At 52.6% G+C, this 12,531-nt stretch overlaps 2 protein-coding genes across 2 annotated transcripts in view; one reads left to right on the top strand and one right to left on the bottom strand.

Moving 5' to 3' along the window:
- Positions 1-178, bottom strand: part of Catsperd (cation channel sperm associated auxiliary subunit delta) — a 38,568-nt gene extending 38,390 nt beyond the window's left edge. The window contains exon 1 of the mRNA XM_063267717.1: positions 63-178. The gene's annotated coding sequence lies outside the window, so the exon portion shown is untranslated. The remainder of the gene's footprint in view (positions 1-62) is intronic.
- Lonp1 (lon peptidase 1, mitochondrial) lies at positions 173-12,500 on the top strand. The gene is given in 18 exon segments (NM_133404.1): positions 173-566; positions 3,814-3,902; positions 4,489-4,608; positions 4,893-5,130; positions 6,485-6,546; positions 6,678-6,807; positions 6,961-7,044; positions 7,629-7,849; positions 8,574-8,712; positions 9,057-9,235; positions 10,395-10,482; positions 10,573-10,695; positions 10,780-10,896; positions 11,171-11,311; positions 11,392-11,557; positions 11,693-11,910; positions 11,981-12,145; positions 12,217-12,500. Coding segments are annotated over 18 exon segments (2,853 nt in total). The 5' UTR covers position 173; the 3' UTR covers positions 12,397-12,500.
- Positions 12,501-12,531: the final 31 nt, after the last annotated feature.

Genomic DNA, 12,531 nt, shown 5'->3' with positions numbered 1-12,531 from the left:
CCCCACTTCCACTCCCCCCCCCCGGGCTTAAAGCAGGACCCCCTCTGGTCACGCCCACTCACTATATTCAAGCTCCGCCTAGCCTGCTCCAAGCACGCGAGCGTCGTCACGTGCGCAACCGGAGGGCGAGCAGAGATGACGTAAGCGCGCCGCGCCGTCAGTATGGCTGTTCCATGGCGGCAAGCACAGGTTACGTGCGGCTGTGGGCTGCTGCGCGGTGCTGGGTTCTGCGGCGTCCGCTCTTGGCTGTCACCGGAGGCCGAGTCCCGAGTGCGTCCGGGTCCTGGCTGCGCCGAGGATGTCGGGTCTGCGACACGTCAACTCCCTGGGGCGGCCGCGTTCCTATGGGCGGGGGCCAGTGGCGGGGGCTGTGGGACGCGGGGAGCCGCGGTGGCAGCGACGAGACCTCCGAGGGCGGCGTGGAGGACGGGGCCACGGCGAGCAGCGGGGAAGGCCCGGTCGTCACGGCCCTCGCGCCTATGACCGTCCCGGATGTGTTTCCTCACCTGCCGCTCATCGCCATCTCCCGCAACCCGGTGTTCCCGCGCTTTATCAAGATCGTGGAGGTAACCAGAGCCCCCGCTGGCCTGGCCTTGCTATACCCCTGCTCTTCTGGCGGGACCGAGTGGTCTCTCAGCTCCCTCATGTCTAAGAAACTTTTGGAACCGCGCTCCTGCTTGTCATCTCACCACTCTGGAGTCTTAGGCAAGAGGATGCCAAAGTCCTTGGTGGCTCATTGGGACACAAATTCCTCCCTTTTTCGGGTCCTTTAGGACCCGTGATAGTGGGTGTGAAGTCCCTGATCTTAGGACGCCCAGATGGTAGAAATCCCAGGCCGACTAGCAACGGAGTACAGTTATTTTCCTTCCATCCTAGTGAAAATTTTGTAACGCCTTCTCAGCCTTACTTGTTCAATGGTGTCCTGTTTATTTATTGAGACAGTTTTATGTATCTTTTGTTTTGAGACATTTTCTCTCATGTAGTGGGGTTTTTCACACCCCTAATTACCCGCTTAATGTATCAGGTATAGTTGTGGGGATACAAAGTTACAGGCTTTGGGGACTATATTCTAGAAGTAGGAGAAATGCGGGAATGCTGAAGTCTGAATGGTTTACCAAAAGAAGAGGACAGGATTTTTTTCCAACACTGTCCATGACATTTTCCTCATATTTATTGCCCTAAAAAGAGAGAAAGTTCAAACAGCCTTTTAACTAAGGAGGAAATTCCAGTGCAGGAAGCTGATTTCATCTGATCCTTTCAAATTAGTGAGCCATGAGGAGGGAGGGAGAGAGAACAGAATGATGAAATCAACAGTAAGCAGAGACCTTTAAAAGGGAATGTTCCAGTTGTCATCTATCCCCCTATGTAGGTGTCCATGGAGTTCACCGAGGCCAGTGATTTTCACTTAACTTAGCAAGGTCATACAGTGAGTCACATCCATCCCACAGTCTCCCCTCCATTCCCCTTGCTCGGCCAAGTCTTGAAGGGAGGTGTCTCAGCACAGATGTGGGGAGGGTTAGAGCTTAGAGGGAGTTCCTCTATGTGCCTCCGCTCCCATGCTTCCAAGGCCCATCTCACATACACATCTGCCCCATAACTGCTGTAGGGTGATGTGGCACCATCACCTATCTGCAAGTTGCTCCCCAGGGCCTTGGTTTTCTTCATTTAGAAAATGGACATAATAGTAGATCCTGTCTTGGAATCAGAGAACTCTTGTGGAATTCACACAATGAATTGTATGTAAAGGCTTTTTTGGCTTTGGTTGAGGTAGGATCTCATGTCGGCTGCCCTCCCTCTTGCTGTGTAGTTGAAGTTGGACTTTAGCTCAAGGTCTTCCAGCCTCTCTCTTCCACCTCCTTAGCTTTTGGGTGACAGGTGCCCCACCTGGTTCTGAGTGACTGAGTTATGTCTCTGTTATTTGCTGCTGGGAGGGCGTTTCTCATACCTATGATGCTCGTAGGACTTGTTATGCCTGGCAGGCTCTAATAGTTTAGAACTGCCTTGGAGGCCCATTTTGGATTTCTCTTTATGCTCTAGGCTTCTGGGGCCAGGGCTGCTCACACCCAGTCCCTTAACCCTGCAGTGGAGACAAATGTGTGCTGGTGCAAGAACCCTGTGTGCCATTGGAGCTAGCTATCAAGGGTGTGGTATTGAGACAGTGGTGTGTGGTTTCCTATTGGTATCACCTCATAAAATGACCAAAGTCAGAGAGATGAAGGTGCTGAGACCTATCACAGAACTACAGCTGAACAGTTTTTTAGGAAAACTCAGCTTTCAAATAGTCTACAGCTGTCAGACTCATATGCTATCTTTGGCCTCTGAGTGTACAGGAATGGTTCTGTGTGCCGGTTAGGGTTCTCTCTAATCTGTTTGCTTATCATGCATGAGGCTCACACAGGCTGGATACAGAGTCAAACACCTGTCATCCAAATGCTCAGAGGGAGGAAGGAGGAAGATCAGGAACTCGCAGTTATCTAAAGCCAGCACGAGTTGCTGTGGGGAGACAGTATGACCAGGGCAACTTTTAAAATAAAGTTTTTACTTGGGGGCTTGCATATAGTTTAAGAATATCAAGCTGGGGAATGTGGTGGCAGGCAGACATGGCACTGGAGTAGTTGCTGAGAGCTTGAATGCAGAGAAAAACCTCAAAGCCCATCCTCAGTGGTATGCCTCCAACTAGGTAGGCAACACCTCCCAGTTCTTCTTAAACAGTTCCTTAGATCAAGGATCAATTGTTTAAATATCTGAACCTATGGGAGCCATTCTTCTTTAACACCACAGACCCTATCTCAAAAACAAAACAAAACATAACTTAAAAAACCCAATACCAAACAAAATAAAAATAAAAACCACCTAAGGTCTGACTCAGCACATGGAAGGCAGGTTAGGAGGATTGTCATGAGTTCAAGCCATCTTGGACTACAGTGTGACCCCTGTCTCAGATCAACAAAAGAGAACCCTGAACACTGAGGTGAAGGACCCCTTCCCAGCCTTGCTATAGCACAATCACACAGATAAACAGGGATGTGGTGACATACCCTTGTACGTCCGGTACTTGGGCCAGTGAGCTAGGAGTTCCCAGTTAGAGTCAGCTATGTAGTGTGTCCTAGGGAAGCCTAAACTACAGGTGACTGGGGAGAGACTCCACAGATGACACCTGTCCTCAAGTGTGTGTCGTGTATGTATATATGTTTGTGCTTACATTTATGTGTATGAATGTTTTATGTACACCACATGTGTGCTTGGTGCCCATGTAGTTCAAGATTGTCAGACCCCTTGCAATTTGAGTTAAGACTGGTTGTGAGACAGTGTGAGTTCTGGAAATTGAACTCATAAACAACTGCTGAGCTCCCTCTCCATCCAGCCCTATTGGTTTTTGTCATTTGTTTGTTTTAAAAATTTCTCTCTTTGGATCAAGCTGGCCTGGAGCTCACAGAGATATATCTGGCTTGTGTCCCCAGTGCAGGGGTGAAGAGTGTTCCCATGATGCCCCACCCATCCTCAGTTTTAATTCATACCTGCTACAGGTGGTGAGAGGAGTTATTAGCAAGTTGCTGAACAGGATTACTAGGAATTGGTGTTCATTGAAGCTGGTTGGAAACTGCCAGTCTGCAGGACACAGGAGGTCCCTGTCACGGCTCTGTTTTAGCCTGAGTTTCCTTGTGTTGCCTCCTGCCTCAGTCTCCCTGGTACTCCTGGTCTATGACATTAGTGAAGCTGTGATGTTGCTAGTAGCGTTGATTGTGCAGCTAGATAGTCCATTCCTGGTGTTAGATGTGTAGTGTCCTGGGTCCTCATCTATCACTCCTGCAGGTTAAAAATAAGAAGTTGGTTGAGCTGCTGAGAAGGAAAGTCCGCCTGGCACAGCCGTATGTTGGCGTCTTCTTAAAGAGAGATGATAAGTAAGTCCTCTTCCTTTTCTCCACTTGGCTGTCGCCTGAACTTTTCACATTGAGCTAAAAGGAGCCAGTGGCAAGGCCAGTAGTCCAACACACTGCCATTTTACTCTAGGACAAGGACTTGGGTATAAAATCTTTCAGTGAGGAGCTGGGGCGTGGCGTAGTGGGTAGCCCTTACCTAACAGGCAGGAGACCCTTTCCCAGTTGTGAAAAAGAGACTTCTCTGCTGCCCACATGGGGAAGTGAACTGTTAGCTCCCTGTGAATGTTGGGGCCTCTGGTACACCCACTCACAGATGTGGTTCTACATCACATGAGATTTTCAACTTCACAGTGGGTGCTATAACAGCAGAGAAGTCCTCTGTGGGTCCTCTTTTGGAAGCTGTGTAAGTGATGTGATGTCACCTAGGACTATACTGCTGGGCTGGTAGCTGTTCCACTGCCCTTGAAGGAGCCAGGTGGTGGTTTCTTTGGGTCTCTAGAAGTGACATGTAGAGGTGCTCCTGTCTCCCTCCTACTGTCAGCCTGAGCCATACTGCAGGCTTGCGCTGTGGCCCAGCCAACGCACCTTTGTGTTCCACCTCCCTCAGCAATGAGTCAGACGTGGTGGAGAGCCTGGATGAGATCTACCATACGGGAACGTTCGCTCAGATTCATGAGATGCAGGACCTCGGAGACAAGTTGCGCATGATCGTTACAGGCCACAGAAGGTACCCGTGCCAGGGTGAGATGAAATGTGCCCCTCAGCATTCACACGAGAGGTTATGGCCTTTATGAATCGAATCGTGGGCAAGTCCTCTAACGTGAGGCCTTGGAGCACAGTGGTGTACAGTGTCTTCTCACTGAGCCTCAGTGTTGGCCACACTTTCCAGTGTGCTTAGCTCTCTTAGATTTTTTTTCCCTCCATTTTTTGAAGAGTGGGGCTACAGGGCCTTTGAATAGACAGCCCTGTAGCCCTGGTTCCAACTGTGCCCATCTGTCTGTCTGCCTACAGGATTCACATCAGCCGGCAGCTGGAGGTGGAACCAGAGGGGCTGGAGCCAGAGGCAGAGAACAAACAAAAGTCCAGGAGGAAGCTGAAGCGAGGCAAGAAAGAGGTCGGGGATGAGCTGGGTGCCAAGCCCCAGCTGGAGATGGTGACTGAGGCTACCAGTGACACATCCAAAGAGGTGCTCATGGTGGAGGTTGAGAATGTAGCCCATGAAGACTTTCAGGTCACAGAGGAAGTGAAGGTAAGCAGCACTCACCTGGAGTGACCTGCACACATGGTGGGCAGGTGGGCAGGGCTACGCTACGCTGTGCCACACCAGGTCCTTGGGTGTTCACAGAAAAGGCAGGATTCAAACCCATCCCACCGTGCACACATAGGTTTCTAGAATTTTGTAGAGTGCCCACCATTTGCTTTCTCTACAGCTTAGGAGGCAGGGGCATGAAGCAGGGAAGGAGGCTATGGCCACCCTGATCCCAAACTAAGCCATCCTCCCTTCCCCAAGGTCTCTATGGGTAGGACAATTAGCCAGGCTAGGCTGGAGCCTAGAGTATGCCCAGTGCTGTTGGCTGCATCAGGAAGGGAATGAAGGCCTCTGCTAGAGGCTGAGGTTGTGGTTGACTGGAGCTATGGGAAACACATGTTAGGACTGAGGCTGGGCTGTGTGGAGAGAATGTTGGAGTCCCATGGTGAGCTGGTGCTGTGTGAAGAGAGGAGGCCTCTAGGCTGTTGTGATATTATGAACTTCATGTGATTGCAGTCAGCCTGGGAAGTGATCATTTTGTAGAGTGGCCGTTCTGTTTAATAGAAGATGTTTCAAGTTAGAGTAATGTCCCATGCTGGTGGCACTGTGCCAGCTTTACTGTTGGGCTTTATGCTGAACTCGGTGACTCTTAGAGCCCAGAGCTCTGCTCTGGTTTCTTTCTTTGGCGGGGGACGGGGGTGGAAGGAAGCCCTGGCTGTCTTGGCTAGTCCTCTGTGGACTAAGCTGTTCTTGAACTCACAGAGATCTGCCTGCCTCTACCTCCTGAGTGCTGGCATTAAAGGCCTATGCCACCACTACCTCTGGTATCTTCTACAAAGGTGAACTCAGTTGGGGTTGAACCAGGCAGAGTGTTGTCCTACCTGGCTATGATGGTGTGTGCTTGTAGTCCCAGAACCCTGAAACTGAGGCAGAAGGATTGCTGGTGTTAGTGTAAGCAAAAGCTAAGGAAAGTGTGGAGAGTACACCCCATGCATCTGGAGGAGTGCTGGTTTAGTTCCCCATTTTATTTTGTTCATATTTTACTCATAGGGGTGAAGTGGGAGTGTAACAAAGTATGCATATGGAGGTTAAGGGGGACACTTTGCATGTCTAGGAGTTGGTTCTTCCTTCTACCATGTGGAAGGAAGTTGGACTCAGGTCATCAGGCTTGGCAGCAAGTACCTTTATCCTCTGAGCCATTTCACGAGCCTTTGCTTTAGCTTTTACACTCCTTGCCCTGGATCTTCTCTGCTGCTGACCTTAGGTCCTGCTCTGTGGTCCCATGGATGGTAGTTAGCTGGGAGGGGAGTCTCCTCCTCTTCTATCTCATGACTGTCATGTTCCTGCTTGCCAGGCCCTGACTGCAGAGATCGTGAAGACCATTCGGGATATCATCGCCCTGAACCCTCTGTACAGGTCAGTGTCTGCACGGCTGGGCAGGGACTACCACTCAATGCACACTGGCAGAGCTAGCTGTCACTGAAGTCAGAGTATGTGTAAGGGGCATAGGGCAGCACTCTTAAGGCACTGGCACTGCACCCTTACAGAGAGTCCGTGCTGCAGATGATGCAGGCAGGCCAGCGTGTGGTGGACAACCCCATCTACTTGAGCGACATGGGTGCCGCACTCACTGGGGCTGAGTCCCATGAGCTGCAAGATGTGCTGGAAGAAACAAACGTGAGTGTGTGATCCACTGTTCTGAGCAGGCTAGCAACAGCAGCCTCATCCTCGGGACTGGGCTCTATGGAGGGTGCCTGTCCCAGTGCAGCTCCACTCTGCACAGCTGTGGTGGACCCCTTTCACATGTACCCCACTGTCCTCTGTTTACAGATCCTTAAGCGGCTCTATAAGGCCCTGTCTCTTTTGAAGAAGGAGTTCGAGTTGAGCAAGCTTCAACAGCGCCTGGGGCGTGAGGTGACAGGAGGGAAGGGGAGGTGAAAGGGATGCATCCTGGCTCTAACACGTTCATTTCGGGATCCTCTCTTTGAAACAGGCTGACTCAGAACTTTGTATTTGAGCAGTCTTCCTGCCTCAGCCTCCCGTGTGGTGGGACAGTAGGCATGTGCTGTCTTTCACTTCTCCACAGCACATCCTCCCCTGCCGAGGGCTGTGCTGCAGCTGAGTGGATGTAGCGTAAGCTAGGCAAGATGGAGCAGAAGGCTCAAGAGCTCAGGGCCATAATCAGCTGTGTGGGGCGTTTGGAGGCCAGTGTGGGCTACATGATCTGGCTCAAACCAAAGACAAATAACACAGGTTTAACTCATGTATTGGGTGTGTTTGTTTGGGCATTACAACAGCAATCTAAACAAACTGCAAATCCCATGTTAGGGAGTCCTGTGGGAGCCTACAGGGTAGAAGCCTGGGTCGGTGAACTGGGGCAGCATGTGTGAGGCCCTTCAGTTCCTAGTACCACTGTAGACGGGCCAGGAGTTTCTGTGGAGGGGCTGTGTCCTGCCCTTCCCACCCCACCCTGCCCAAGCTCCACCTGGCACACACAGGTGGAGGAGAAGATCAAGCAGACGCACAGGAAGTACCTGCTGCAGGAGCAGCTGAAGATCATCAAGAAAGAGTTGGGACTAGAGAAGGATGATAAAGATGCCATTGAGGAGAAGTTCCGGGAACGCTTAAAGGAGCTTGTGGTTCCCAAGCATGTGATGGACGTGGTAGATGAGGAGCTGAGCAAGCTGGCCCTACTGGACAACCACTCCTCTGAATTCAAGTGAGTCTCCACAGCCATAGCCCATAGCCACCCCTGCTTGCTGTCCCCCAAGCCCCTGGCTTGGTCGTGTTCCTATGCAGGCTGCTGGGAATGTGGAAGGCCTCTGGGTCCAAGCCTGGGATGTAAGTCCCTGTGGGGATGTTGACTGCCCTGCCCTCCCCTACAGCAACCCAGGAAGCAAGTATGTTGTGAATTCACATAGTCTGTGAGCACACAATCCCAGCACTCTCTTGTAGCCTAGGCTCCTTGTCTAGACTGTACACTTTCTTTCCCCTAGGTTCCCTCTCCTGCTCACACACCCTGTGGTGACTCTGGCCAGATATTCCAGGCTAACTCGTGTCAGAATTCTTAGTTCAATCCATTCAGGCCACTCCACTGAGTTGAAATCCTGACCTGAGGATGTCTGTGACCCTGGAATTTAGCTCTTTTTCTGTGTTACTATGGCACCAGGCCACCCTCAGTGATTGCTTCTCAAAGGTCCCTGTTGGGCACTGCTGCTGTCCATGGCTTGGGGACAGCCAGGACAGCCTCAGACTGAAGCAGGCCTGATCTCAGTTTTTTCCCTGAGCCATACTCACCCCTCTGAGGTTGGCGTTTGGGGTGTCACTTACTTATCCTGGGATATCATATCCAGGTTCATTGATGTGCTCCCTGCCAGGGTAGCTCTGCAGCCTTGCATGCAGCCTCACTGGGAGCATCAGCTCACAGTTCCTTGTCCCTGTAGTGTCACTCGCAACTACCTGGACTGGCTGACGTCCATCCCATGGGGCCGGCAGAGCGATGAGAACTTAGACCTGGCTCGGGCCCAGTCGGTGCTGGAGGAGGACCACTATGGCATGGAGGATGTGAAGAAGCGAGTCTTGGTGAGGCCCACAGCGTGTGTGTGGCCACATTGTCCAGGGAGGCCTGCCTCATTTCCTTACTCCTTCCAGGGAGAACCAGCCAGCTATCTACTGGGGTTCACTATGTCCCCTGGTGGATGAGTGGCAGAAGGCTAGTGTGCTGGGTGGGGGCTGTTTTGACAAGGTAGGCTGTGGGCCAGACTGTGAAAGAGGGGCCCCTAATGTGATTCATACCCCACCCCCACCCCCAGCTACAGCCCAGGGCCCTGCAGCCACAACTCTAGTCAGCTCAGCCTTGAAGCTGCTGGGTAATAGCCCCTTGGTCTTGGCTCATCCTATGCACTGAGCCAACTTGGCTTCCACAGGAGTTCATTGCAGTCAGCCAGCTCCGAGGCTCCACACAGGGCAAGATCCTCTGCTTCCACGGCCCACCAGGTGTGGGCAAGACCAGCATTGCACGCTCCATTGCCCGTGCCCTTGGCCGTGAATACTTCCGCTTTAGTGTTGGTGGCATGACAGATGTGGCAGAAATCAAGGGGCACAGGTAGGTAGGCTGGGCCTTTAACCCACCTGACTGGGCAAAGTGTAACCCAGTCTACAACCCTGCCCCTGTTCTCTTCAGGAAGATTAGGGTTTGGGCTGGGCAGAGAAGAGTATGCCAGATGCGGGTGTCCATGTGGGGGGTGGGACAAGGAGGTACACTAGTTGTTTTGCTTCCTGAGAGTATCATGGAATACCCTAAGTAGACCAGTTTGGCCTTGAATTCAGAGACTTTCCTGCCTCTTTCTCCTAAGTGGTTAAAGACGTGCACCTGAACCTTTTTTTTTTTTTTTTAAGTGCATTCCCTAACCCACAGCTAGTGTGAGACCCTGGATGTGAGTAGTCTGCTGCAGGAGTGTGGGAGATACAGGAGCCTAGCAGGCTTTGAATTGAGCAGAGACCAAGCTGATAGCAGTGGCTGGCCGCAGACCAGATGGCCTCTCTTAGGCCTGTGCTTGTTCCAGGTCCCAGTGTGGTTAAGAGAAGCTGAGGGAAGCAGGCCTTGTAGGAGTGGCAGGCACACTGTGCTGAGGTCTGCCTGGCTGCTGCAGTACTCATGTACTCCTAGCACTACAGGAACTGACTGGGCAGGGCCTCATTTACTGTCCTAGCACTCAGCTTAGGCAGGAGTTGGGAGGCATCCTCTTGCCGTGCCACTTCCCATGTTCTAGAGCTCTAAGCCCACCTGAGCTACTCAACATCCCTGCTCAGCAAACAAAAAGATCTTGTCAAAAGAGCAAAGCCCTCCATGGCTCCCACCCCCTCTGTGCAGCAACCCAAACCTTCCTTCTCACTGCTCCCCTAACTGGCTGGTCTTGTCCCATGTGCCTGTTCCCTCAAGCTCTGTCCCAGTCTTGTTTTCTCTCCCTCTCCTGTCATCTTTCATGCCACCCTGCCTGGTCCCAAGCTTAGGCGAGGCCCTTGTTTGTCCCTTGCTCCTTCCCACTGTCTGCCCTACTGAGCTGGGGGCCTGAGTGTGGGGTCCATGCCCCATGAAGACTCAGCCAGACCAAGTACATAGGAAGTGAGGTGAGCATGACTGCAGACTGTGGCCAAATGCTAGCTGGAGGAGACACAACTGTTTCCAAGTGGGCCATGTGGTGGCATACTGTGGGCCATGTTCTGTTTGGCACACTGACCCACACTGAGTGTTGTTTCCACAGGCGTACCTATGTGGGGGCCATGCCTGGGAAGATTATCCAGTGTCTGAAGAAAACCAAGACAGAGAACCCATTAGTGCTGATTGATGAGGTGGGGTAGGCTCTGGGGATAGGTGGGACAGCTTATCTTGTACTGTGAGAGCCAGGCATAGTCCCACAGCACCTGCCTTTTCCAACTCAGGTGGATAAGATTGGCCGAGGCTACCAAGGGGACCCGTCATCAGCACTGTTGGAGTTGTTGGACCCTGAGCAGAATGCCAACTTCCTGGACCACTACCTGGATGTGCCAGTGGACCTGTCCAAGGTGAGTGTTGACATGTGGCCATGTGCTACAACTATGGGAGAGGCTACACCCAGCTTCCAGCATCCTGTCCCCCTTGTTACCTAGGTGCTATTCATCTGCACAGCCAACGTCACTGACACTATACCGGAGCCACTAAGGGATCGCATGGAGATGATCAATGTGTCAGGCTATGTAGCACAGGAGAAGCTGGCCATTGCAGAGGTGTGTGGGGTCCTGTGGAGGGGGCACAAGATAAGACTTGGGTCCCACAGTAGTCCCGAGTACCTGGCAGGTGATGGGCAAAGGTCTCAGGTGAGCACAGCCTGGGGGGGGGGGGGGTCTATGGTCTTCAGGACAGGGCTGTGATTCTCTACTCCTGGCCTGTGGCACCAGAGTGAGCCTGCTTCTCAGAGGGCTGAGTAGTGCAGGGGATGAAGAGATTGGAACCCTAGGGCACCAGGAACAGCATGGCATTGCTGACAGCTGCTCCCCACAGCGGTACCTGGTGCCACAGGCCCGCACCCTGTGTGGCCTAGACGAGAGCAAGGCCCAACTGTCAGCGACAGTGCTCACTCTACTCATCAAACAGTACTGCAGGGAAAGTGGTGTGCGCAACCTGCAGAAGCAGGTGGAGAAGGTGAGCCTGCCCTTGGTTCCACCCACCTCACAGGGCCCCGCCCTGCCCAGCAAAGCCCCACCTACACCCATCCACTGCAGGTGCTGCGCAAGGCTGCATACAAGATTGTAAGTGGAGAGGCCCAGACAGTGCACGTGACACCTGAGAACCTGCAAGACTTTGTAGGGAAGCCAGTGTTCACAGTGGAGCGCATGTATGATGTCACGCCTCCTGGTGTGGTCATGGGTTTGGCCTGGACTGCCATGGGTGAGCATAGCACCCCACCCTGGGCGATACTTTCTGCCTGGCCAGCTGGCTGTGCATTGTAAATAAAGATGGGGACTAGATTGATGAAGGTAGGCCTGGAGTGCAAAGAACAAATCCAGCTTCTCCACCTTCTAGGAGGCTCCACATTGTTCGTGGAGACATCTTTAAGGAGGCCCCAGCCTAGTGGCAGCAAGGAGGACAAGGATGGCAGCCTAGAGGTGACAGGTCAGCTAGGAGATGTCATGAAAGAGAGTGCCCGCATAGCCTACACCTTTGCCCGTGCCTTCCTGATGGAGCAGGACCCTGAAAATGACTTTCTGGTCACATCCCACATCCACCTGCATGTGCCTGAGGTAAGACCGTGTCAGTCACCCACCTATGTCACCCACCAGCTCAGCAGCTCAACAATCCCTTTTCTTGCAGGGCGCTACCCCCAAGGATGGCCCTAGTGCAGGTTGCACCATTGTCACTGCATTGCTGTCCCTAGCTCTGGGGCAGCCAGTGTTGCAGAACCTGGCCATGACTGGGGAAGTCTCCCTCACTGGTAAAGTGTTGCCTGTGGGTGGCATCAAGGAGAAGACCATTGCGGTGAGTGCTTGCTGCCTGTACCCCCGGCTACCTCAGAGTTAAGAGTGCCCAGTTGACACATCTTTCCACAGGCTAAGCGTGCGGGAGTGACCTGCATCATTTTGCCTGCTGAGAACAGGAAGGACTTCTCAGACTTGGCTCCCTTCATCACAGAGGGCCTGGAGGTTCACTTCGTGGAACACTACCGCGACATCTTCCGAATTGCCTTCCCCCTGCGAGAGCACCAGGAAGCACTGGCTGTGGAAAGATGATGGGGGTGCAGTGGGGTAGGGGGGTCTTAGGACTAAATAATCATGGTGTGGTGGGGCCACAAGTACAGCTGTAAAATCATGAGTAAAAGAAAGCCTTTCCCAAAGCTTGGTCTGTATCTGCAGCGGCCGTGAGCA

Source organism: Rattus norvegicus, chromosome 9 (genome assembly GCF_036323735.1).
Source record: "Rattus norvegicus strain BN/NHsdMcwi chromosome 9, GRCr8, whole genome shotgun sequence".
In the NCBI taxonomy this organism is placed as follows: Eukaryota; Metazoa; Chordata; class Mammalia; order Rodentia; family Muridae; genus Rattus; species Rattus norvegicus.
Note: the sequence above shows the minus strand (reverse complement) of the source record. Positions and strands in the feature narration are given on the sequence as shown.